Source organism: Tachysurus fulvidraco, chromosome 5 (genome assembly GCF_022655615.1).
Source record: "Tachysurus fulvidraco isolate hzauxx_2018 chromosome 5, HZAU_PFXX_2.0, whole genome shotgun sequence".
Classification (NCBI taxonomy): domain Eukaryota; kingdom Metazoa; phylum Chordata; class Actinopteri; order Siluriformes; family Bagridae; genus Tachysurus; species Tachysurus fulvidraco.
In genome coordinates, this window is record NC_062522.1 from 28,052,502 (window position 1) to 28,080,085 (window position 27,584).

General features: G+C 37.4%; 2 protein-coding genes across 4 annotated transcripts in view; one reads left to right on the forward strand and one right to left on the reverse strand.

The window, feature by feature from the left end:
* The first annotated feature begins 122 nt into the window (after nt 1-122).
* LOC113634455 (centrosomal protein of 95 kDa) lies at nt 123-19,345 on the forward strand. Its single transcript, XM_027133423.2, has 22 exons — nt 123-572; nt 711-795; nt 2,462-2,590; nt 3,542-3,649; nt 4,492-4,608; nt 7,836-7,914; nt 8,534-8,652; nt 9,231-9,442; nt 10,865-10,919; nt 11,129-11,193; nt 11,713-11,906; nt 11,996-12,113; nt 12,248-12,362; nt 12,467-12,645; nt 13,145-13,237; nt 13,425-13,578; nt 14,062-14,228; nt 14,872-14,946; nt 15,050-15,202; nt 15,657-15,803; nt 16,321-16,392; nt 17,511-19,345. Exons 1-22 carry the CDS (start codon nt 558-560, stop codon nt 17,685-17,687), a joined length of 2,628 nt encoding a protein of 875 aa, XP_026989224.2. The 5' UTR covers nt 123-557; the 3' UTR covers nt 17,688-19,345.
* Nucleotides 19,346-22,612: 3,267 nt separating this feature from the next.
* The window catches only part of LOC113634456 (E3 ubiquitin-protein ligase SMURF2-like), a 59,785-nt gene continuing 54,813 nt past the window's right edge, over nt 22,613-27,584 (reverse strand). For all 3 annotated transcript variants that reach the window (XM_027133425.2, XM_027133427.2, XM_027133424.2), the window contains 2 exons: nt 26,637-26,712; nt 22,613-25,861 (listed from right to left, as the gene is read on the reverse strand). In XM_027133425.2, coding sequence (XP_026989226.1) covers nt 25,762-25,861; nt 26,637-26,712 — 176 coding nt within the window. In that variant the 3' untranslated portion in view covers nt 22,613-25,761. The remainder of the gene's footprint in view (nt 25,862-26,636; nt 26,713-27,584) is intronic.

Consider the following 27,584-nt stretch of genomic DNA (forward strand, 5'->3'; position numbering starts at 1 on the left):
TTAACCCTCTGTCAGCCACTGAAATCGTTCCTTCTTGTCACGTATGTTGCGTGTGATAAATACTAATGCATTGGGGTGTTGTTTATATTATTAGGTATGGAAGTAGTATGGAAGACAAGTATGGAAGACAGGAAAATGATTTGTCTTCTTTTAAAACGCCATCTGAATGTGTATCCAGGGAACTATTTACTGAACAGGAAAGTCACGTGGAAGGAAGGGAGGAAGGAGTCGGGCGACGTCAACAGACGATTTAAGCCACAAATAACGTCATTACGGATACGTCAGATCGAGTTGTTTTAGCACTTCCGTATTTTTCTTGTTTTACACGTTTGGGATGTAGTCTCCTATTAAAAACAATAGTTGACAGTAAAACTACTGATTATTAGATGTCGGATGTATGTTATGCTGAAAAACGTCATTAAAATATTTTAGCCAATCAGAATGCAGTGGCGTTTTAAACGTTCTTTAACCGTTCAACATAGGCGGTTGTTTTCCGTTCGGTTTCTGCGGCACGCTCAATCCCCGCCCCTTTATGCCAGGCACGCTGTGATTGGCCCATGCACCGTGCACTCGTGAGCATTTTGTTTGAGTGTCTTACACTCCGGTAGCGGCGGTAGTTAGCAGACGCTTTTGTTACCAGTTTGATTTTATTTGAGCTTTTATAAATTAAAAATGTCTATTTTAAGTCTTTGACATCTTTTTACATACAGCGGAATTCTTTAGTTCCTTGGAAAACACGCTCAATTCTTCTGCCGACCAAGAACGAGCTGAATCAGATGGGAACCGAGGAGAGAGGTGAGTCGCCAACGGTTAAATCCCAAATGTCGACCTATTGGATACATCCCTGGCGCCTATTGTAGAATTAGCCATTAATTCAAACACTATTTAGGGTCCCTGTGTAGCGACCAGTGAGCCGTTTGGATCTCGACCTTTAAAATGTCCGTTAAAACAGCCGACGCTACCAAGTTAGTAACCCAAGCTTAAGAAGTTAGCTACAGGCTAATAAGGGAAGTAAATATCACGCGTTTCGAAACTGTTTCCTTACTTCTCAATAGTCCTTTGGAACATTTGTATTTGTAGTCTTAAAGTGTCCATTTGTTAACGAAACGAGCTCTAAAATAATCCCTTTTAAATTCGGATTCTTTGTAAGACAATGTTAGCTTATACACTAACATTAGACACAAACGTTATGCTAACACTAATATTGCTAGGTATCATTGCTTCTATTATCTATAGAATAAAGAATAAGAATTTTCACTACGTCAAAGTGAATTGTCTAATTGACTGCTTACTTCAAATTAATGGGTTTAATTTGTACCAGTCACTTTATATATGTACCTCATGGTTCACTTCATGTTATAATAAGTATAATAACTTAAAACCATGACATGTAATATTACCTGTTGTCAGTCTACCACTTTAAAGACCTCAGAAGCGATATGCGGGGCCCAAGCACTTTTTTTTTTTTTTTTTTACAATCAGGTGTCCTGTAGTTGATAGAAGGTTTGGTAGTCGATATTACTTGATGTTATAGAGGTTCATCTTGTTAGTCTGAAATCAGTTAGAGACAAACCAATTCTCCTGTGAGTGAAAATCCATTTAATAAACAAGATGGTTCACATTTATTTTATTATGTACTTAATATTCAGCCTTATGAAATAAATCTGTTCTACCTTTGTATTTTCAGGGGTTACTTGGTTGCCATATAATGATTATCCGCCCTTTGAGGCTGTATTCTAAGGGAAATATGTTACTGTGGTGCATAACCTCTCATTTTATTTGTGTTTTGGTATTAATTTAAGATTTCTTGCTATTATTCTGATTTTCTCTTAATCAAGACCTATTTTTAAGTGAATGTGATTGTTTACGTTTAATTTGTGATAAAGGAAGTTCCAACGATGTAAACATGACAGTTGAACTGATATCGACTTGTAACAGCATTTCACAGGCTGCACAAGCTTTGCAGCAGCATTGTTTGCTGTGCATTACATAATTAACCCAATATTTAATAAGAACACATCAGACTGCACTTTCCTAAAGGCTTTCCCATGGTGTGAACATTTGATTGCTACAAAATGTCTCACACTTAAGACTCTGTCCACAAATGTTAAAGAAACCTACAGTTGTACAAAGTTGTATATTTTTTACTGAATGTTCCACAAATATTACATGTTTGGACAAAGCAGTATTTAATAACAGTAGCCAACAATTGTTCTTATGTATGTAAATATAGTAATAGTGTTAATGCTATGTATCCCTAAAGTATAAACTCCTGCCCATGAATAAACAAACAGAAAACCCATTTTCGTATCGTGATTGATCTAGGAATGGAGATGAATATTGAAAAGCAAAATGTTTCATTAAAATATATCTAGTAGAAACAAAACAGATTTTTTCCCTCCATACTGATTATATTTGAAGTACTGATTTTTTCCTTTTTCTCTTATGAACTTTTCCACAGATTGGGTGGATGTGGCCAATGATCTCATCTGGAAGTGTCACATTAACCTGAGGATACAGAGGCTCACAGAATGCGATGCTAGTGTATTTGTGGCCTTATATCAAGCTATCTTGGGAGAAAAAGTACCAGGTAATATATTTTAATAATGACATTATCTTATTTTCTGTGTTTTATGGAGGGCCATGGCTCTATGCCGAAAAATCTCTACAGGGTTTTGAAAAGCTGCTTTGACTGTTCCAGCTAGGGCTTTCTGAGTATGGACTTTTATCATATAAAAGATTAATTTTTGTTTTGCTGCTTATTTTATGTTCTCTAGATAAGCCTTCAAAACATACTTGCAATTTTAATCTCTTTCTTGTCAAGATCTAATAATTTTTTTGTGGGAAAATGGTTTGCTATTGCATAATTGTTTTTTATGTTTTAACGTTTATATAAATGTATGTTTAAATATTTATTAAAGTTATATTACGTTTTCTAATTGTTAGGCACTTCCTGGCATCATGTTTTTTTTTTGTTGTTTATTTTTTGTCCCATGGCAGAATTTTAGATGGTGTTTTATTGGGTTTTTAATGCATTATCTATGCTCTTGTACACCATTATTTTGAAAATGGATCTCAGGACATCTAAGGCTGCTATCACACATTTCAGCCTTTAGTCAGTTATAATCGAACCTTGGTGCATTATAATTCTCTGTGGGAGGACAAGCAAATCCAGCATCTGACCAAGAGAGGCTGACTGCATTGAGAAAGCGATCTTTCACGCTGCAGGAATTTGTGTGATTTGTACTATTAGATTTGTACTGTGATGATAGTATAGGTGATAGGCCTTCATGATAAATTATGTCATGTCTTTTGTGATTTTTGTTTTGTTTTTAAAAAAAGTAACTGGAAACAGATGACGTGATGCAACGGTTTTTAAAATTAGAAAACGTTAACATTTTTGCAGTGTTAATCTTGAATGTCTTTTTCATTTTTGTTGCTAAATATTTTACTTAAAACTGAAATGAAATTTAGTTTTGTACTTTTTTCTTTTTTCTTTCTTTCTTTTTTGTTCCTTTTTTCTCTCTTTTTATTCTTTCAGATTACATTGTTGTGCCCAAGAGCCAAGAGGATGACATCCACAACCTACAATCTGTAATTGACTCGCTGGCCTTGGATTATCTCCAGATCAGCTTATCTCACATCACAGGTACATATTTTTATTATTGTCATGTTTGTGTCTCAGTCTGTTCACACTAGGGGTGTAACAAAAAGTTCAGTGATGAGTTGATGCACAATACTGGCTTTGTGCTTTGATTCAATCTGATTCTAAGAAAACGTTAAACAAAATATTAATGGGGAAAAAGTCTGGCTACAAAGAAAAAACTGTACTGTTCTACATTTTCAACCTTTTTTATAAATCAATATTATATGTTCGGGAAGTTATAATGGCTGATGTTATGATAAGTAATGATGTCATTTTAACCAGAGCTACAAAGTCAGCTAAAATGCCATCATTGCTGTTCTGGTATAGTTTGAAAGTTTCTGCAGAGTCTATGATGATAACGTGCTTATGTAACCATACAATCAGATGATTCCCAATGTTGTAGACTTGCATGCTTACTATATATGTTATAGCTATGGGTTGTACAGGTTAGGATCTCTGGTTTCCCCACATGTATACAATGCACACTATTTGCACCACAGTGCATTTTGCTCCGTAATATTTTCACGTTTGTGTCTCAATCTGTTAACACATTTCAGTAAAGTTGAATGGAGCCTTCCTGTAGCTGTTCATGATTTGGATGGATAGTCAGGTGAAACAGGGCCTGTGTTTGCCAGGGGGCTCTGTGTGTTCTACTGTGTATGCACTCAATAGAGCCTCTTGTTTTAAAGGGAACATTGCTGCTTTTGTAAAGAGCCAGTTTCTGAGCCTGTGTTGTTGTTTTTTGTCAGGCCAAGCTACAATTGGTTGCTGTGTGTGTGTGTGTGTTTGTGCGTGTTTTGTTTCCTTGTCATCTTCACTGGTACAATCCCTGCCTCTCTCTGTAGGTGAGAACATTGTAAGGGGAGATAAGGATTCCATCCGTAACCTTTTGGAGATCTTTGACGGGCTGCTGGAGTATCTCACAGAACAGCACAGTGAGGATGAAGAACTTCCAAATGGAGGTAAATACTTTTCTTTCTCTTGTGATTGTTTTCCATCCTGAATGAACACATTCAGATTCAGAGTGTGTGAGATTGATCTGCTGTGTCTTTTGTCCTGCTGATCGAGTCTGTATTTCATTCATAAACACACCATCATGCACGAACTGGATATAACAGGCTTCGGAAGCAGCTCAAGCAGGGATTACCAGCGGCTGGTTGGGTATTAAATGATCTCTGAATGCTGCTTGTCAGGTCATTTCTGACCCTGCTGTGATCTAGTTTTGCTTCCCTAATGGACCTGGCTCTGCTCATTACCTTGATTGATGAATTATTGGGTATATTTGTATTAGGGCTGCACGATTTAGGGAAAATATCATATTGTGATTATTGAGGTCAATATTGCGATTGCGATATAATAAACAAATGGTATCATGAGTCAACTTGCTTGGTTCTCAAGGAAAATGCACACACAGATCACTGATAATGCTGAAATTTTTATTTCTAAACTCAAACTAGCAACAACAACAAACAAATGCAACACGTTTTCAAATTAATATATAAAATAACACATTAATGCTGATTAATGAAAAGCCTAAGATCAAAACTGTAGGTGTACATATATGTATGTGTGTGTGTGTGTGTGTGTATATATATATATATTCTAGAATTTTTATTCTGTTAATTCTTATTTCTTTTATTATTCGTTATTTCCTTTATCATTAATTATGTTTACCTTCTGCTCTATGTTTGTTCTGTAAAGCTGCTTTGAGACAATGTCTATTGTAAAAAGCGCTATACAAATAAACTTGAATTGAACATATATATATATATAAGTAAATTACCAAGTTAAATACAAGTAATACATGGTATTGCACACACCATTATTGATATTTGGAGCAATATTACATGTAATTGTTAAACTTGATTCCCTTACATATACATTTGCTTTTAAGCCTAATTATTACGTTTGATTATGATGTGATTGTGACAGGTGCGCGGGAAGAGGTTTCAGGTTGGGGGCAAAGAGTTTTTTTTTTTTTGTCACCACTTTTGAATAAGAAACAATATCAAGGCTATAAAACTTGTCAAAACTCCGCGAATCACAAAAGTATCAGTGACAAGTTGAGAACACTCGTTTAAACAGTGCATACACTCAAACTTGACTGCACATCACATTTTTTACTTTATTGATACTGCTTTTAATCGTAAAGACTGGTCATCGGGACATAAGCTGTCATGTACAGGAAATATAATTTAACACAAAAAGCCGCCTAGACGGTGGACTTGCGCTCAGGATTTTTTTTGAGCGGCGTGTGGATGAATTTTTTTCAACACCCAAACTATTTTATTTCTTGATAACAGACCGCTGCTAACTATAACACACCGTTGCCATGAAAAACAGAGCGTTGCCATGGACACACAGGATTCTAACCATAGAGACGGAGCGCACTATTTTCTTTAGCGGAAGCAATATAATTGTTCAGCAGTTGAGACCTGTAACGAGCAACAGCGCGAAGCCGCGAACTCGTTCTGAATATTTTAAAGGCGTAACAGCTGATGAAAAGGCAGAGACAATTGTAGACGAAAATGAAGAGAGATTTTATCTTAGTTTTTATTTTATACAGAACATTTTCGTCTAGTCTTTTTTAGTCAACAATAATGCATGTTAATTTATCTTAGTCAGCGTTTTTGGACAGTTGTGCAGTCTTGTCATCGTCTCGTAGCATTTTTTCTGGCCACCAGTTCAGTGTGCCTCTGCTCGGCATCCATCTTCACCCGATCCGTGCTGCACACCGGAAAAAGTCACGACATGACCATACGCGCCACACGTGCCACTGCCTAAACTGAAACTCCCTGGTCTTTTGTTTTATTAGCGGATAGCGGTGTATTTTATGAAATAGGCAAACAGCTTTCAGAGAGAATGGGTTGTCATGTCCACACATGTATGTATTATTTATTTATTTATTCCATAAAATCGGAGCATTTTGTGTCATATAATCGCACAGGCTTGATATCGCGATTGCTATATGATTAATCGTGCAGCACAAATTTGTATTCAGAGTACAAGTATGGGTGTAATATTTTCCAGGAATGCTGTTTTTTTTTCGTCTTCCTTCCCCCACATTTAATTTTTTTTTTAATTCTGACTGACTTTTCTGTTTATAGAGATTAATTAGCATCCTAATTTCCCAGAACCCTTGAGCTGAAAATCAAATTTACACAATCTTGCACTTTTCCTACTTATCCTGACACCCCAAATGTAGTTAATCAACCACAAAACATTTCTCTCTCAGAATAATTGAGCTGAAAATTAAATTTTTACAGCTTATCACCCCAAGGTAGATAAGAAAAGGCATGTTTGGTGTCTTAATGTTGGCTTCTTTAGATTTGTGCGGGAACTAAGTGCAAATTGGTATTATAATGTCTTCAATTATTGTTCTGAACCCCAGCTTTTCAAAGGTGGAGCAGTGGAAGTTGTTTATTTGGATGATATATGAGGAGTAAGTCTAGAGTAGTAGTAACTTTAGTTTTATTCAATTAGTTGATTTTAGAAATATTTAAAAGCTAGTGTATATTAATGTAAGGTTAATGTATTAATTTATGGAAGGAAAGCATAAGTGACAAGCTTACATAATTTATTATTTTTGTAGCTTCAGTTGAAAAATGAATCAATTTAAATAATAAATGGTGCACATAAAAGGCATAAAATCACATTGTTGTACATTTGTAGTATCTCTGAGAATGTTGGTGAAGGTAGTTATATGGTGTAGAGTGGTGTGAATCAAACATGGATCAATTCATTTAGTCTTGTATAAAAGATTCCTGTTTAAATCAACAATTCCAGTTCAATCTATATTCTGAGGTATTAGCTACAGTTTCACTTCTGTTTTAAAGCACTGGACACTGGATGCCCCTTAAATTGTAGTTTTCCAGAAGAAATGCACCAGATCAACAATTACCCACACACCCTACCCCAAAGTCATAGACAACTTCTGACTAATCAGAACAGCACATTTAGCAGCACTGTAGTGATGTTTAGTCAGCATAGAATAGAAGAATATGCGATCTGTAATACGATGACTGGCATTTATCAAATATTTGTTTTGGCTATCGCAGCGTAATAGCCACTGCTACATAGCGATGCCATTATGAACACAAAAGAGTCCTGAGTTATACCGTGTTGTCCTAATTCACTTTACACCTGACGGGTCCTTGTGTGCTTTGTCGTTGTTTTTTAATCCCCACAGAGCCCAACGGTGCAGTCCACCCTGCAGAAGCACAGGAGCAGGATAAAGAGGAGAAGATGTCACAAATCTCAAGCACACAGTGAGGCCTTCATACTACACAGCAAAAAGCACACAGAATAAACAATCTCATAGCAGATGAATGTTATTAATAGCATCATGACTTTTTCCCCCCCCCAAACCGGGCTGCTTTATTTGCAATGACAGCACAAACCTGTTTTAAAATCACGTTGATGTGACGACCTTTAGGATGAGTCAGTATGAGGAAGCAGAAAACAGATTATGTTTACATTTCATAGATTGATTTTCAGTTCCTGGCTAAAAAGTGCCAGAGTGAAGATGATTTGTGACCAATTTTATAGCACTTAGTTATTTTAATATGCTAACAGTTTACATCATTGGATTAGTCAAATCTTTTTATATTCTGTAAATAAAGGAACATTCTAAACAGAAATTCTTCATATGAAACAGATTTGTTAATAATAGAAGAAAGCCAATCAGTATCGACGATGTAAAGTGAAACTTGAGAAGCTGTCATTCACAATTGGACAAAGGAAATATTTCTGTTGAAGTTCTGAATGCAGTTGAACAGGTCTTGGTGGAGCTGTGATGTTTGACTCCATTAGTCATAATACACCACCTGGAGTGGCAGCATAAAGCACATAAATGATGATTTCATTTCTTCATCATCTTTATTTCAGTTCTGCTGCCCGGTCCAGTAAATATTCCCTTCATTCCTGGAACGGGGAAGAATCTGAGTCAACCGCCGAGCTGATCCGGTTAGGCGATTCAGCCCGTACATTCACCACAAAGCAAGAAGGTGCACATGATTTCTTCTCAAGACAGTACTGATCCATCTATCTGTCCTTCCTGCTTTCTGCTGAAAACTTGGAAAGAATAGGATTTCAGGTCTTAGTAGCCAGAATATAGTGTCAATGAGGAATCACTATATTTGTTAAAGTAGAAAAACCAATATTCATGCTTGATGAGCTTTTTACACTTTTTTTTTGTCAGGCATCTGAACAGTAGCAGAAACATTAACTGAGACTGGCTCAAGTTAACTCTCTAGTTTCCATACTATAGGTATATATTTTAGCAATCCAGCAAAAATTAGTCCCTTTGAACCGAAACCGGAGACATCACAGTTTCTGCAACATTAGTTTCAATCGCTGCATTGTAGTGGATTACTAAAGGTTTACAGAATCAGTATACATTTTTTCTTAAGGATTTAACTAATGCATTTATTGACTCAAGCTCATTTTTTGTATTTTTTTCTCTCATAATCAATTTAACTTTATGCTTTAGAATTTAAATTGTCCTATTCTTAACTGAAATTTGTTCTACAATCTGTCCGTGAAACACTAGGATGCTTACCACCTTTTTCCCTCATGTTGATAGTACACTCAAAACCCCTGCTCTCAGTCACTGAGAAAGCTGCCAGTGACCTTGAGCCACCCGCAACTCAGTCATCTCAGCAACACGAGCCAGTCCACTCAGCCATTCCTCTACAGCCTCCCAAACAGATCACTCCACATCGGGCAGGGAGACCCCCATCATCACCACCTGCCACAGAGGATAATGAGGATCATGCTGAGGAGACGAACAAACAGGTAAGACATCAGTCAGGTCTTTTTATAGGTCTTTTTTTTTTTTTTTAACTGCAAATTAAAAACATCAGCTATTGATCTGTTACATTATTTATTTGAAAGAAAAAAGTTTTTTTTATTTAATAAACCCATAAATTATTTTTGTAAACATTTTATAATAGTACAATTTGTTTTTTTGCATGATGCTTTTATTTGATTTTTTTGTCACGTTTAACTCGCTTTGTTTTAAAGTTTTGTTTTTCATAAAAAAATTTTTATAATCATTAATAAAATGTATTTATATAATATTATTTTTTTAGGAGGTATAGACATCATATACATTGTGCAATGTACATGTTTTTTTTTGTATGTGGGTTGTAGAGGAATTTTTGTTTGTTTGTTTGTTTTCCAGAAATTCCTTTCCTTTTGTCAGTTTCAATGTCTTAATTTCTACTTGTTCCATTGTTTACACACTCAATCACACAGCAGATATATCATGCCTCAGGCACCAGGACTGCTGATGATTACCATCACACCTCATCACCACTACAGAAACTCCCAAACACACCCCAGGATATCTACACAAATGACTATATCTGTCTCAGCTGTGTAGATCTGTGTAATGTTAAAACATGCCTCAACAAAGCAACCCTCTCGTACAGCTCGGCATTTTTTCAAGTGCCTACAGTCACACTTTCCTTGCTGAAAGAAAGCCCATAGAAAGGGATTCCTGCACTGAAAGGGAACACCGTGCCTATTGAAAAATCTCAATGAGGTCACTTCTGTTGTTAAGTGGTTCAAAGGGACGGTGGATTGCATCATAGTTTCACTCAGCGGTGTACACAGCGCTGCTGTCGTGCATCTGAGAGATGAGGAAACACCCACGTCTGAGTCGGGTGTGTGGATAAGCAAATGAGGAGCACATAGTGGGATGCAAACATTTAGGCAGGAAAGGAAACCAATGTCTGGTGTTTAGCTTGTGTCCTGTCTATCACCAAGCAAGCAAAATGAGTTATTGATGTGTTTTCTGATGACCTGGGTAATACTGAATGCACTTTGACTTGAGGATGCTATTTATATTCAGTCATTGTGTAACTTTACTCAGTCTAGTCATAGTTATATCTATATTAATTTACATGTTTTAGTTTGAAACATTCGTTGCTGTCAACACATTTTCTGTCTGTACATGGACTGACTTAACTTGCCTCTAAATGACCACATTTGTGTGCATGGTGTCCAGTAATGGACAGGGGTATCACACCCAGTGATCCACCATAACCATTACTAAGTTAAAAGAGGGATGAATTAATTTTTAGAGGAGAACATTCTAAGGTAGAATTCAGTCACAGTCTCCCATTTGATGAAATACCCTCTGCTGATAACAGCTTTGGATTTTAAGTCAATGCTATTAATTTTACTGGAATGTCTCTCTGCTTTTTTTTACAGAATGGGCATTCACCTAAGAGTAAAGGCATTCAGACTAACGGGATCCACACTTCTGGTATACATCAGCTACATATCACCACTGTGTTCATGCCTGACTTTAACACACATCTTTTATTATTCCATTTAGGACGTGTGCTGAGCTTTTACCATAGATTTTGCATGAGCTATTAGTGGAATGTGTGTGTGAATTTCACTCACATAGACGTTATTAATACTGTTCTTAGGTCGCAGTGATGATGAGTAACAGTTTGTTGTCTTTATCAGAAAGCGAGCAGTCTGTTAGGAGTCTGAAAGAAACACAGCCGGAGGCTTCCAAAGCACAAGTGGAGGTGAGATATAGAAGTTTTAACATGTTTGCCTAAGGCATTTTTTAAATATATATCACATCAGGAAAGGGAAATGCATTATAATTGTTTATGACTGACATCTTAATATGCACTTGTTGATTTTTGTTCATTTTGATGCGCTAAATTTGTTAATGGTATGAAAAAAAGTGTTCCTTTGCCTTCTTGCTTTGGTGATATAAGTGCAAAACTATGAGAGAACTGAAACCTAGTCCTGCATTTCCATTTAGGGAAGTGGTCAGAGTACAAGGAAGTGAAATATTGCCAATTTACTGAAGGGAGAAAGTCATGGGACCTAATAGGGACATACTTTTTTAAAATTTGCATCAATTTTATCTAGCGATCCTTAGTCTTGTGACCCAACAGCAAACAAAAAGGCATCACTGTGGTCTGATTAATATGTAGCAGACACTCTGTTTCCTGCTGTTGCTTGGAGCACACATCTGACATGCTAGGGTTAAAATGGAAAAATTTGATTTGAAACTGGCCAACTCTTCGTTTCAGATTGGTAGTCAGGGAGCACGGCGTGTCCTGTTCCAAACTCAGCCTGAAGTGCTGCTCCTGTCCCTCCCACATGAACACAACCAGAAAAAGGACATGCACACACACGGCCAAGCTGAAGAGGTGAGGAGTGATGATGAGCGACGCCACAGCTCTGGCTCATCGTCTGGTAGACGGAGGAACTACAGGAGCAGGAGGTGGGGAACTGTGTGAAGAGTGCATGCACTAAATTGATGAGAATGAGTTGAGAGCTAATGAGCTTCATTTGTCACCCTCTCCTCTTCAGGTTGGTGGAGGAGAGCGAGGATCCACTATCCAGTCGCAGTCAAAATAACAAACGGGCCGAGCAGGAGCTGCACGAGATGTCAGAGAAACTCGCTCGCCGCCTCGAGGAGCTCGATCTAGTAAGTGTCCTCAGGGCTTAAGCAGTGGTTATGATAAACCTTTTTGTGTTTTCTTTTTCCTGTTATGGAGCACAAGATATCAGTGATTATGTGAAGAATTTTTCCATAAAGAATGATCCTTTTTGTGAAACCAGATGCTGAAAAGGGCTCTTGGGGAAACGGCAGATGAGTCAAAGCCTGCTGATGAGGACAAACGTTCCCACCACAGTGACAGTGTCATGGAGTGCAGGCGTCTCCCCAGACCCACAGGTACGTCTTGCACTTTGTTCTGCTCTAGCTTTCATCCATTTGTTCATCAACCAGTTTTCCCAACAATTAATTGTGATGTGATGCCTTGGTACTTGCTTACACAGATAAGGCCTGCACGGACAGACCTCCTCACACACGCTCTCTTTCCCCTTCTCCTCCTCCTGTACGTCATTCAAGCCAGAGCATGCTAGAGGGCGCTCTGCTCACACACGCGCAGCAACACACAGCACGGAGGAGGCATGAAGAGCTTCGACACATTCAGGGCCAGCGCAGAAAAGGCCAGGTCAGACAGAGCGTAGATAGAGGATCTCAGTGACTACCCGCTGTAGCATTTTCCTGATTTTTTCATCTCCCCCCCCCCAAGCATATATTGCATTCCTGTGTTGAATCGGTTTTGTTTAAGACTGAAATTTCCATACAGTTCTTTCCTTATTCCATATGCATTTAATCAGCCAAGATATGTCTGGGGTTTGAAGTTAACTTAGTAATGCTACATACACATACAAAAAAATGTCTTTTTATGGAATCATTTTGTTGGAAGTCTTGACTTTGTGTATGTAGTTACCTTTCTACTACTTTTACAACTAGTAAATGCTTTGCTAGCAGAAGTTTGGACACTGGTGGGGGAAACTGCATTTAATTAATTTAATTCTTTCATTAAACTGAAGTAACATCTGGTAGCTGTTTGCCACTGAATATGGTCTTACCTCAGCTTGGGGTTTTGAGTGTGCTGCCTTTGTGGTTTACTGTAGCGGCATTGTCTTTCTCATGTTGTCCTCTAGATGGTGGCTGAAGCTTATGAGGCAGAACTGAAGAACTTGGATGAGCAGCACAAAGTAGATTTGGCCTTGGAGAGACTGCGAGCTCAAGAAGCTGTAAGGACTAGGACCATATAATTGATAAACTTTTTTTTATACATTGAAAAAGTCTAAAACCTCCATAACAAAGAAAAATATAAAGGAATAATGCCTATATTAGGAAAATAACTATATGTACTTATAACTTGTTTGCATTTTGTAAATATAACATGGAGAGTAATGTTGATGAAATCCTTTCACCTAGGAGCGGGAGTACAGGGAGGCCATACGCAAAGATGTGCCTCGTGCTTTAAAATTTCATCAACACAGTTCAAAATCAATGCTCTCAAACAAGAGTCCCTTCTCCAAAGCGGCAGCTCCCATCCGACCACGCGCCCAGACTCGCAAAACAGCCCCATGTAAGCCCTCTGATCCTCCTCTTTGTGTTTTGTGTCACTTGCAGCATTCCTGTGTCATGCAGGATGCTGTATTAAACAGATTTTCAGCCTACACAGAGTGGTACATCACCCCTGTGCAACTGTTTAACAGATGAATGTGCCATTTAGAGTATGACTGAGACATGAAGTGTATTTCCAGTCTTTCCTTCAGAACTTCCTGGAATTCCTTACGATCAAATAACGCATGCATAAATAATATTTTTCACACTTTCGGGTCCCTTGTGACATGGCATGAACAATAACGCAGAACATCTCAGTGACTGTTGCATGGTTGTTGTATTTAAGAAACTGCTAATCCAACATCACCAGTTTACTACAAAAAATTTTAATATTTGATGGAATCTTCTGATTGCTTTTCCTGCCATTTAAGCATTCTTGCTTCTTAAGTTTAATAAACATGCTTAGAGAATGAAATTAAATGTGGGTGTGTGTGTTTGTGTGTAGTACGGGTGAAGGAGAACGATTTGTTGCCAGCTCTGTTGGACGACTTCCCTCCCCTGCAGTTCTCTCCTCACACTCTGTCCCGCATGTGGAAGCAGCAGCTCCGGCAGGTCGACCAGCTCGGTGCTCAGAACAACCACCACAAACGCATACACAAACACATCAACCAGGTGAGAACATGCACTAAAGACATAAAAACAAACTCGCCAACAGATCTTGGCACATTAGAAAGCGTTTGGATTCATGGTTGAATACTCAAATCTGATTGGTCAGAAGATATTGTTGAATTTTCACTAGCAGCTCACAGTTCTAATATGTTCCACTCTTTATAGTAATTTCTATAGGGTTCATTCATAAGGACAAAAATATTGTAAATGTTGTGATTTTAACAATCTTTTATGGAAGGAGTCTTCAATTTCAGCATGTTTTCTACCTCAGGACACAGAACATTCCTCTTCTTTTACAACACTTCTGTTTGTTTTATTAACGTCAAGAGAGGGTTGCTGTAAAAGGAACTGTCGCCTCTCATGGATGTTCCACTACATTAAACATATAATTATGAATGGTTAAAAACACAATATATTATTCACTAATAAATCACAACTTGCAAATGGAGCTTTGACCCTAACTATAATACATTTCTTGACTTGATGTTATTGGAAAACACTCCCTACAACTCTATCTGCATTGCTGATTAGTTTCCTCTAACAGCATGCTTGTAAGGGTTGTAGTTAATGCCACATAATTAATATATTAAATATTTTCACAATTCTCCTCCTTTTTTTTTTGTTTTTTTTAAAAAAAAAAATAAAGGTAGAGGAAGCCCAGAAGAGACACGATCTGCTAATGGATATCATCCGTAAAGAGCAGGAGCACAATCGTCGCCTGGTAAGTGTGTTCACACACTCGCACACACACACATACTGCTTTAAAAAGGGAAAGAATGCCTGTCTTTTTTCCTGCATCTTAACTTGATCTCTGTCTCTCACAGAAGGATTTCAAAGATAGAATCCAGCAACAGAAATCTGCACAGAATAAGCTGCGGGAGCAAAGGCAACAGGTGGCCCGTGCCCGCAAATACCACAGCGATTACCACGTGCAGCTGCGTGCCCGACTCCTCCGAGCCCGCACACGAGAGGAGAGGGTGAGTCACGCTTCAACTATGTCTCCCTCTGTTCAGCGCTCTCGGTCAGGAGGATATGAAGGACGGGAATCCCCGAGTCAGCACTTCCTTCTGTCTAATTTACAGAGTACTGACTCAATATAGCTGGGCATGCTAATCCACACCTTTAACTCACATTCACTGCTAGCATTGCTTGATTATGCTGAAGTCAGGATGAAAATGATATGTTTCTAATTCTCCAGAAATGGTCTTATACATTGGCTATGCAAAGCACATTACACCACCAGCAGTGCTGCTGGTGTTCCAAGTATCCACGTACTATTGGCTCCAGTTGGTTTCCGACATGAGCAAGTACCACGACAAAACACAGCTTTTTATGTTTTTGTACGGAAGAACAGATCTCTAGGTGCATGTTTTGCTACTTTGGGCAACGGAAGATGGTCTGATATGTAGTTTTGTGTCTCTCTGTGTGCAGATGTTTCGGCAAGTGTTTGATGAAGGTCTGGAGCTGCAGAAGGCCCATCTGAGGGAACAGCGTACGTGCGCTAAAGAACAGCGTCGGGAGCACGCTCGCAAACACAAAGACGAGATTGAGGCCATGGAGAATTACTACAAAGACCAGGTAAACCTGTTTAAGAAACCGGAAGCATAAGCTGCTTCCCCAGACGATGGCAAATGATATCAAGCGTGCATAGAATACAATGGATTTTTGAATTGTTGAATAAATCACACACTGTGGGCTAAAATTAAAAGACATCTGTAAGAGGACTTGTTCACCAGTGTTGTCGGCCATCTTCATTTTTTTACTTCTCCAGTATCTGTGTCTCGCAAAAGTCTGCCATTTGGGATACACCTTCAATTTGATCTTTTTTGACAAAACCGTTCAAACCCTCAGTGTTTTAGTATGGATGAGTTGATTAAAAACCACAGCAAAATTAGTCTGTGACAAATAAAGCTGACATTACAATGTACAAAAACACATAGATGAAGCTGTTTACACGTGTATTGATTTCTTAAGTGTGGGAATGGCGTAAAGTAAATAGAATATGGAAGAAAAAAAAGAGAGAATTAATTTAAAATAAATAACATTTGCCCTCGTTATCATATTAATTTCTCTTTTTTTTCCCCTGCTCATTCAGTTTTCCATGCTGGCTGAAAGACTTACCCTGGAGCGCCAGGAGATCCAGGTGCGGAAGAAAGCCCAGGAAAAGGTGTGTTATACGATGTTCTCAATGTCAAACACCCAGACATGTTAAGCCCTCAAGCTGGCAACATCCAATAAAACAACAATTAGACCTACATGGTTGATCAGCAAAGCATCCTTGAATACCATCTTTTGTTCAGAGACCATCACCTGTCCAAATATCACATAGATACATGTAGGGGTGAGCGATTGTTAAAAAAATATCATATTGTGATGGTCACAATCACAATATATTGCACAGTACCTGGACAGAATACATTGAAGAGGTAAATCAATCAATCACGTGCTCCATCTCCAATATGTTTAAGATTTGGATTTGTTACTTTACTATTTGAGGATGCTGAAAAAGCTGATATTCATCTTACATTTTTTCATTTAACAAACTTTTCTCTAAATACTTCACATGAATGCATTCATACAGAAATACAAAAAGCCTACGTTGTAGACACAGAACTCTGGCGTCTGTCTCACCTACAGTTATTGTTCTACCTCCAGCAGCAGTTATTTCTGCTCCTGCACCTAAGAACATGTACAGCAGATGTATCCAGTACTCATGTATCTTACTTTAGTACTTCAGCGGTTCAGATTTTTACACCTTGCACTTGTTAAGACCTGCATCTTTTCCTGTAGCTAGGTTCTACAATACCTTTGTGTAATGCCTTAAACATAGGTGCATCTAGACAACTGTTAGTATATCAGATATGTAGCCTGTATGTTAGTCTCTCTCTCTTTTGTGATAGTTGTGGCTAAATATGCTTGAAGTTGTAGCTGCTTTTTTCAGAATTTGTGATCAATTGCAGACATTTTCACCAGAACTTGTGCAACTGCTTGCGAAAAAGCACAGGATTTCACTCCCAGTGAAGACACATGCTGTGTGTAATGACTCTATATAATGGTTATACTCATGTTTGATGCACAAGAATGATGAATCAGCGAGAGCTTTGGCTGAATGTGAATTGTGATGTCACACCAGAGCAAATCTGCAGTAATTTAGAAATTATTCAAGCACCTCCAAATATCAGCCTAGGTTAGATAAGAACTGTAGCTCAGTATGGTGCATATATATTCAGGAGAGCATTTAAAATCATCTTGCCGTGCATTCGTCATCCTGGTTTCCTCTTTCAGGCTCTGAATAAGATGAAACGGGAGCTGAGGAGCAAGATGGAGCGAGAGATCAGCGATTTGCAGAAGATCATCGTTCAGGACGATGAGGAAGACTACTTCCGTGAGCTGGAGGTGGAGAGGCTGCGGAGTCGTGTGCAGATGGCTTCCTTCCAGTATGGCACGAGCTGCACATACTGACCCCAGACCAGTGAGCAGCATGTTACAGGAGAAACTCTTCATCTATGGAGCAGTCTCCACCTACTCTCACCCTAACACCAGGCAGGAGGCATTAACACATTACCACATGCCATCACTGAGCTGGATTATTGCACAAGGGCTTCTGATGAGCACATTTCTACAAGATGATTAACATAAAAGCTGCATAGAGGAATCTCAAATTGGGGCAAATGGCAAAAATCGCTTTTTTCCTTAAAGACATTTTGATGATCATATTACGCATCATGATATTTCATTTATACAGTAAAAGAAATGGTTTTTATTCATAATTTAATTTAATGTCTATCAAAATAAATCCTTTAACAAGGAAAAGGAGGACTTTTAAAGACCAAGATGTGGCTTGTTACTGAAGGTAACAGTGATCTCAAAAATATAAAGGCAGATGTTATGTAATGTTTTGCAATATTTGATGCACAATTTAGGGGATGTGACAATATTTGTGCAATATTTGATGCACAATTTGGGGAATGTGACAATATATAGAATCTATAAGAATTAGATTTTGCAGTAAGCAACCATTGAGGGTTATATCTATATAAAATGCCTTAAGTCTAAATGCCTTAGCTTTGTTATTTGGGTTTTTCCTCACACATACTCTCATATGCCGGAAACTGTGATTGTAATTCAAACTGAGCGTTTAAAAAATTTGAGATATTTAGACACTATTCCACTCCTAACAAGATGATCATAAAGGCATGTTGTGCAATAATATGATTTACATGCATGTAAATAATTTCTCTTCATGGCTGATAACTGTATAGCAAGCTGGTCATCCTCTCCATCATTTACACAAGCAGGCGAAACCTCTGCATGACCTTCGCATTCTTCTCAAAATCAAAATTTCTTCAAAACTTCAAAAAAACAAACAAAAAAAACAACAAAATTTTTTTCTCACTACTTATGACGCACTAAAGCATCTCAAAGTTCCTCGTGCCAATCCTGAGGTTTGCGATTTCCCTAATTATCTACAACACATCCTGAGTGTGTTTACCTCCAATTCAACATTGTTGAGTTCATTATGACGGTTTCTTCTTTTGAGTTTTGTTCTTAAAATTCAAATAGATTTAGATTAAAAAAAAAGTTTGGCTGCTATTGTTTCTTACCAGAATGTAAAAACAACTGGTTGTATGACACGCAAGGGAGTGTGTATGCAGGGTTTCTGTACTGTTTGATACGAAACTGTTTTCTGTTGTAAAACTGTAAATCAGACCAGCGTCATGTAGCTTCTGAGGCATATTTATAAAAAAGAAACTTAGAAGTGTTCAAGAAAACGCGTTGCATGCAGACACTAAATCATTGGACGTCCTTAAAGAATTGTTCTGTATGACTAGTCTTTCACCTCAAACACACTGAACCCTTTACTTGCTGCTAACACAAAGTCTTCCTCCATCACTAAACTGCTGATGCAAGCCTAAATAAACCTGTTTTTGTATTTCCTTTGGCGTTGAAAGAAATGAAGCGAAATGTGCACCTTTCCACCCTGACGTGGACCACTGACTATTACAAGGCTGTTATTATTTTTTATTTCTCATTGCTGGATCAGTCTTCCTAAGTGTGTGAAACCTGTTTGTCTTAAGTTAAATATTTATTAAATTGCACAAACTGATTTTGCTCCATTGCATTTGTTTACATGCTTCAGTTATTTGGTATTTCTGGCTTTCATTGTTCATTAACATATTTTCCAAAATTTATGAATCATTATTCTGTGACACTATATTTTATAGACCTCTTTAAAATCAATTCAAACAAATCAACATATAAAAATGGACACACACAGACACCCATGCATGTAGGCTAAAGATGTTTTAAAATTTCAAAACACTTCCTGTGTAAGGTCACTTAGTGTATCTACATTTTATCCATAATAGGTGATTACAAATGAGTAGTTAAAGACTGGTCTATTTCATTTTTTTTTTATTTACTATGCTACTAACATTTTATTATGTTAGTATACATTTATTAGTATATTATGACATGACCTTTAAATCTTTTTGCTTGTAATTATTGCTCCTTCCTCCCAGCAGGACCGGTGTACAGAGCGGTCAGGTTTGTGGGTGTCATTTCTGTCATGTTTTTGCATTTTGTATCACAAATATTCTTGGGGAATCAACCAATTGAGCCACCTTTCTTTACAGCTGGAATTTTATTCTTCAAATGAAATCCTGACTTGTTTTCCTTTATGAGTTAAGTAACACTTCTTATTGTTGCCAAACGTTAAAGCTTTTGTCCTCTGTAAGGTTTGGTCTGCATCCTGGTCTTCACGCACCTTTTATTTTTTTTTTCTACTTGAAACTAATTCATCCCTTCCTGAAAGATGCAGTGTATGTGGTCTTAAGATTTTTAGATTTGCATAGAATTCTTTGTACAGATTTTCTGTGGCATTTTTATTTGTATTGAAATGTACTTTTATTTGTTCATTTAGAGTCAGTGTCTCTAGGGTGGCTCTTAAATACGTCTCACTTATTTGCTAATTCTAACAAGTATCTTGGGATCACCTTGCTTGCAGAAGGTGTCTTGTGTTTCAGTTTAATGCTTCAAGTCTAACTTAAATAATTGACAAATGGACAAAGAAAAACCATCCAATCAAAAATCACATAATTGTCACAGTTTACACTTTACAATAACAGCACATGAATAATCCTGCACTAATACTATTAGTATTTAGTATATAGTATTCCAGTGATGAGTTAAGGCTTGTGCTAGTCCCCAGTGAATTAAGAATGAATTAACTACATGAGTTTTATGAATATTCATGTGTGTACATGTTTTAGTTCAAGTACTAACGTGTAGGTGCAACAATCTCAAGGAGCTCTGGTTTTTAATGTTGATAGATCTCTGATTTAAGGAATAAATCTATATGAAGATGTTCCTTTTAGCTTTGTGGGTAAAGGAGCAGAGCCACCCAGAGCTCTCACTAGTACTACAGTGAGATTGTGTGGTGAATAATGCAGAAAGGGTTCAAATTAAATGACTGGTGTTTGTTATTAGAGGCACTTTATAAGGATGTAAATTAGGAACGCATTCCAGTGACAGTCATGTTTTATGTATGCAGTTCTGTATGGCAAATTATGTAATGAAGTTACATAAGTTTTGAAATGACACATTTATTCTTACACATCATTTTATTTGGTTTAGCCCTACTTGTTGGATACAATAGCTAACACAAATGTACTGTTTTGTAAAGTGTTTATATAAAACAAAAGAACTACTAAGTACTGGTTTGTTCATGTTCATTTCTCAAGTAGAAGTAGAAAGGCTTGAGTTTGGGAAAACCACAGCAATGGCATATCAGTGGAATCTGAGTAGTTGAATTTAAAAGTGCAATAGATTGGTTTGTATTTTTGTTGGTTTGTTTTTGTGGTGATGATTAGCAGAAGGAGTACATGAACTACGAGGTGATCAAAAGTATCTTGCAGATGGCTATTAAATATAATTTGAGGCAAGATTGATATATTGAAGTTTATATTTAAAAAAAAATAAGTGTACATTTTAATCAGAGATCCATGAAAATGATTTAAAAATATTATGAACATTGTACACCCACAACTTGCATTATTGACCTTTAAATCATGGTGGTTATCTTATCTGCAGTGGAACTAGTAGAAGTTCATTTCAAGTTTATTAACAGGATATTACGTCAGCACACAGGAACTACCTTTCCCATAAATGCCACACCAGGTCTTTTTATTCATCATCTCACTGTTTTTAATCTCTTTTCCAAATGCTCCGGTTAAAACTCTTTACTGTTATAAATATTTACTCTTGAACATGACTGTTAGACTTATTTTCTAATTTTTGGCTTTTAGTCAAGGAGTTTTTGACCCAGTAGCCACAGAGTTTCTGTGTACTTTTCTCCAAATTAATTTCCCATAACACACGTCTGTTTTATTTTTACTGATGATGGCTATAAACAATCCTTTTCTCACATCATCTCTCTCAATTTTTTTAATAAGATGAAACTTATTTTTGTTAATAAGATGAAGCTAAATGTGCCATGTCATATTATAGGCAAGCCAAAAAAATCCCCCCCGGTCCTGAAACTGTTCCCATTTTGGAGTAGAAAACCTCTGACTATTACAAAGATGCTAAATTAATCTCCTCAATGAAATGATCACTAAATCAACAATCAGAAGTCCCAGAGAATGAGTTCTTCATATAAAGACATTAATGTATTCGATTGAGCACATTTAATAGAAACCTTTTTCTGCTGCTCTACTTTTAGAAGATCGGTCAAAATAGTGAACACTGGTACATTGTAAATTTGTGTAAACACAATCCTGGGTTATCTTGCTTCACATTTCACACTGCTCCTATTTTTCCCCAGGGTTAACAAGTAATCCTGACTATTCATTATCTGTTTCAGTGTTCCTAAACCTTGGTTTGACCTTATTAGTTGCATATTTGTGGGGCTTGCATGCACACACACACACACACACACACACACACACACACACACACACACACACACACACACACACACACACACATACAAATACAAAGTCCCCTTAAAGGCTGCATCTCTTGTTAACACCACTCAGGGTTTCTGTGAGTGTACAAAGAACCAATATCCTCTGATTGCTTGTCTGTAAGAGCATAGTTTCACACTGTACATGTTTGGCACCAGCATGAGAAGTTCATAACCTCAGGTAAAATGTGGCGCTATCCCTGCTTCTAAATTCATGTACCCCGGGTTAAAAGTGAGATTTAGAATGATAAGTGGGGTTAAGCCCTATAGAAAATTCCAAGCAATCAGAATTCAGCAGCAACATAGTATAAATATTGCAGATCAGTTAGGGAATGAATAAATCTACAGTACCTCAACCTCATTTTCACACATTTAATAAAATCAACACAACCTGAGCTGTGCTGTTAAACCAAACCACTGCTGATGCAAACAGGTCAGAGTTTATTGCTCAGGTTTCGAAGGCATACAGCAGGAACACTCTCCGCTGCACGTCCTCTTATGTACACACAGATGATGAGCTCGCAGAACAGCTGCAGCAATAAATACAGAAGAAATAAAAAGTGAAATACTCAACAAGCTTATTTACACCAACACACACACTGTACACACACATACTGTACATACTGAAGCATGCACGCGCGCGCACACTCGACTCCAAAACACTGTTTCAAATGTCACACCAAAAACAAGGATTATGTGGAACATGCTAGAAAGGCAACCGATAGTAAGAGAGATCGCCGAATGTCCAAACTGAGTGATCAGTCGGCTTGAGTTCATGTTAATTATAAATACAGAACTGTAAATAATACTTTACAAATGTAAGATGATTGGTTACTGAAAATAAAATTAAAAAAAAAAAAAAAACGCATTATGAAACCTCTTCAAAGCATCAGCATATATAAAATATTTCTGTACTTCATACTGGATAAGGCACATTGTGAGCATACATAAGGTTTGTAGCACATGTATGGACTAAATATAACCTTGGAGATACAGATGCTGCAAATAAGGACAATGTTATAAGCTCCAAAGTCCTAAAATGTTAAAAAGCATGTAATAAACATGAAGCATTAACTTCAAAGCTTCAGTGGACTATATGGTCACAAGCCCAAATACAAGTGTAGTCAATCAGCCAGCTCATGCATTTAGTCTGAGGTTTGCTTCTTTAGTTTTGCACTGGAACTACAACTGATGATGTAGCTAACAAGTTGTCTGACTCGCCCAAAATCTTTTCAGCAATATTGCTAAGGCCCAAGGAGGTTGGGTGCATATGCAAGTGTGTGTATGAGATTCAGGTTGATTGGGTGATTGACCATGACGTTCAAAACTGTAGCATTCTGGGGCAACAAACTTGGACAACAGAGACCCCTGTGTTTGAGTTTATTATCGTTCCACCATCCAGATTTGGAATTGTGGACACATCATGGACTATGACATCATGGAAAATTCTTTTTGTATTTAAATCGTGTTATTTTCTAAAATCATATTTGAAGGTCTGGTCTTTTTTCCCCTTTCCCAGTGAGCCTCACTTCCCTATTTTGTTAGCTACATTAAATTCCAGTTGTTGATTTGGATGAAGCCAAAGAGAACAGCGGTAAGAAAAAACTCCCTGAGACAACACGAGGAGGAAAGGTTAAGCAGAACCAGACTCTCTACAAGGTGACGCAGGATACTGAGATTATAAATCATTACTGTATAAAAGTGTCACAGATGAGCACAGAAGTAACATGGCTTTATGATTACAGCAGCGGTTCATAGCTACAAACCTACATTAAATTGGAAGAAGCAGTCCAATACTGTTGAAGGAAACGTCAGACTCCTAAACATTGCACAGCTGATTAACTTAACGACTGACCTAAATGAACTGAGGAAAATATTAGATGACATTCTTTGGAACACTGAGATGCATGCTGTCGTTTTCACAAGACTGTCTTTAGTGCTGAATTTCAACCAAAGAACAATGAGTCAACAATGCTGGCAACCAGTTAGATCTTTTTAACACGCAGATTTGTGGCCAATCTTAATAATGTAACAAAAAAAAATCCAATCCTACATGACCTGAGGTTATGTCCTGAAATAGAAAGATATAAAACGTATAAAATATGTGGATACAAATCAGCTATACAATTAGAATTAAGTAAAATCATCTCTATTGTTAACCCAGATTTTTCTGGCCTCCTTTCTAAAGTGCTGTTGTGTGATCCAGGATCAGCGTTTCCCTTCAAATAGTAATCTTGTGGGACATTTTACATTTGGTAGATGATTGATTTTTTTTTTTCCTACACAGTGACATATACAATATTTAACCTAGACATTTTATATGTGATGTAGTCCTAGCAGAGCGAATTTCACTGGTGCAGAGTGAACGCGCAAATTCACTCCGACATTAGATGGTGTTTAATGGAAAAACAGAAAGACCCCGGTACACAAGGTGGCGCTGCATAACTTTATGCTTCTGGCACACAGAAGAAGAAATCCCTTATCAAGATTTTTGTAGTCGCTGTCGTGTTTGTCATTAAGTTATTTGTTTTTAGAAACAGGTTTGATACCGTTTGTTACTTTAACAGCTTAAAAGCGCTATCCTCCCTCTTCTGCATACATCAGTTAACCAACCTCCTGAGATTGACAGGAGAGAGTATGGCATGTGATAATGGGCTTACGGTCGTGGTGCCGTTTCTGTTCTGAGCTGAAATGTTTGTAACTGAATCAAGTTTTAATGGCTTTAAGGTTGAGATTTAATACTTGGACCTGCAATGGGAGAGCCACTGGGCATGACCTCTAACCTCTCAAGCTGTATGATTGAAATGAACCATCTGTTAAATGAATACATGTATTTGTTGTTGGTGTTTTTTTTTTTTAAACTAGTTACTTTTCACATGACATGATTGGTTCCAACCACACACACATCAGCCCTAGATAGCTGACTGTCGAGTGAGTGTCTATGAAGGTAACAAACATTCTTCACTGAATCATTAGCTAAATAAGCTAGCCAGATTTCTCCTCAAACACTGTCACTAAAATAGGTTTCTGGACTTATTAAAAATAGTGGTGTGGTTTTTTGTTTTGTTTTGCTTTTATTCCACTCTCATTCACTGTGACTAACTTGTCCTAGCCAGAATTGATCAGTTTAAATCACATTAATTAATCACAATATCATGGCCTCGATTTGATTTCTAATTGTGTAAAAGTGTGGACTGAAAAAACAACAACTCTTGACTCTCTAACGTCAGTAGTATTAATATCTCTTACTTTGGATACCAGTCTTTCATTACAATCAAAAAGCGAATTCAAATGACGATTGCTGCTGTTTTGAAGACATCCCTGACGGAGATGAAAAGTTTAACCTTGCCTTCATGACAGACTTTGTATATTATACAGCGGAGGTGAAAAATTCTTTTTTTCCTAGTTTCTCCATAGTCATTAAAGCCAAGAGCTGACTTCTGGACCAAACATGACTTCTAATAGATCTGATGATAGCAGCTAGAGAATATGAAGGGATTGACCCTACAAAAACAAATCAAAGCCAGCGTTGAACTTTGTGTTGCTGATGGTGCATGAGATGGGGCTTCCTCATTCAACCGCAAAGCCACAGGTCTCCTCGATGGCAGTCAGCAGCTTGTCATACAGTTTGTTGTAGTTCTCGTATGGTGGAATGTCGACGCGGTTAAAACTACGGACACAAGAGCAGGCAGAAAATTAAGAACGCATATAAGCAATATAACTAGAAAAGCTATAAGAACTAAACTATACAACTTAATTTATTTTTAAGGGAAAGTATGACGTCATTCTTTGCTTAATGAAAGAGTAGGAAATGGCTGTAGCGTTAGAGAAATGAAACACTTGTGACATGCAATATGCATTTATGGAAATAAACATTTCTTTTTTTAAAAGGATTTGATTTATAAATCTTTCTGAAGATTGTTTCTGAAAAACGTTTAGATCCTACTAATACTTCTGAGTGCGTGTATGTAAATTTATATATAAATTTGATGATGCTGTCAGGTTTAAAAAGTCATTTAATAAATATTGTGAAACCCAGTTGTTTCATATTGATGCCATTAATTAAAAAGTTTTTAAATAGAGAAGACAACCAGGATGTGGCTATATTAAAGGAGATGGGTTCATATGATGCAGACGTCGATTTAGTTTTCCATGTCAGATGTTTTAGTGCTCAGTAATGGAGTACATCTTTCAATTGGAACAGACACAGTTCAGTAACTTTCTCTTCTGCCTCTGCACTGTGCCATGCACACACCTGGTAATTTATGGGTGATTAGTGTAACACACACACTCACTCACTAAGAACGTTTCCCAAAGTTTGTTAAATCTGGCAGAAATGTTCAGTTTGGCTTATTCAACCACCTACACACAACTTTACTAAAAGATTCATAAAGAAGGCCCAATGGGGTGTGTGTGTGTGTGTGTGTGTGTGTGTGTGTACGTACCATGTGTGGGCTTTAGGTAGGTTGTTGGTGTTGGCATCGATTTGCTGGATGGTGAACTGTCTGGGCCCTGCAGCACCTGCACACACAACATTCTTGCTTGAGTATTTCAGAAGCTGGCTGCAGTAAAAAAATGATTATTGCTGTCACCGCTAACATTGAAGCTGGTGATTGTAGTAACTAGCAGCTAACCTGGGCATAATAAATTGGCTATTAAGTTATTCAAAACAGACTGATTAACATCATGATGATTATTATTGCTGATCATTTTAAATATAATTAGCATTCTGGTCATTCTAAATCTAAAATCCCCCAGTTTTTATTAAACTGAAAGAGAATACATTGTGTTAACTGCACATATTTGTATACATGGTGCTGTCAGTCATAACTAGCATCTTTCTTGCTACTGTTGCTAGCCTTGTAAGAGGCAGCACCTAATTATGGAAGAAATCCAGCCCCTTATGAGACAGATGTTGGGCAGCTGCTCTGCTTAAAAAGATTATTGGTACTTATTACACTTAAATAATACTAAACAAGGACAATACTGCTTTTGTTTGAAGAAGCAGTTTGTAATTTGTGCTGCCATGAAAACACAAGCAGCTGCCTTCCCATCCTGAGTTCACGTCAGGGCCAGAAAAATGTAACCAGAGAAGATTTTACTGATCTTCATGTCATGATTATCTGCAAATCAGTGTTTTTATAAGGTATATTTGAAACGTGATTATTACAGGACTTGAAAGACAAACATCTGGTAACTTCTGGTGACTTTGAGCGCTAGCTTTGTGTATTTTTATTGGATTCTGGTCCTGTATTTGTGGCTGTGCGTTCTAGCTTGGTCTAGGTTTTTTCACTGTGTAAATCTGAGATACACTGTGTTTTGTTTCTCCACTGAGAACTTGGCTGACATTTTAGCATCTTATTTTGAGACAACTATTGGGCTGGATTTTTTTT

Coding starts and splice junctions, on each gene's coding strand:
- LOC113634455 (XM_027133423.2), top strand. Junction 13,579..14,061: donor GACTCGCAAAACAGCCCCAT/GTAAGCCCTCTG, acceptor GTTTGTGTGTAG/TACGGGTGAAGGAGAACGAT. Junction 15,804..16,320: donor AGAATTACTACAAAGACCAG/GTAAACCTGTTT, acceptor CTGCTCATTCAG/TTTTCCATGCTGGCTGAAAG.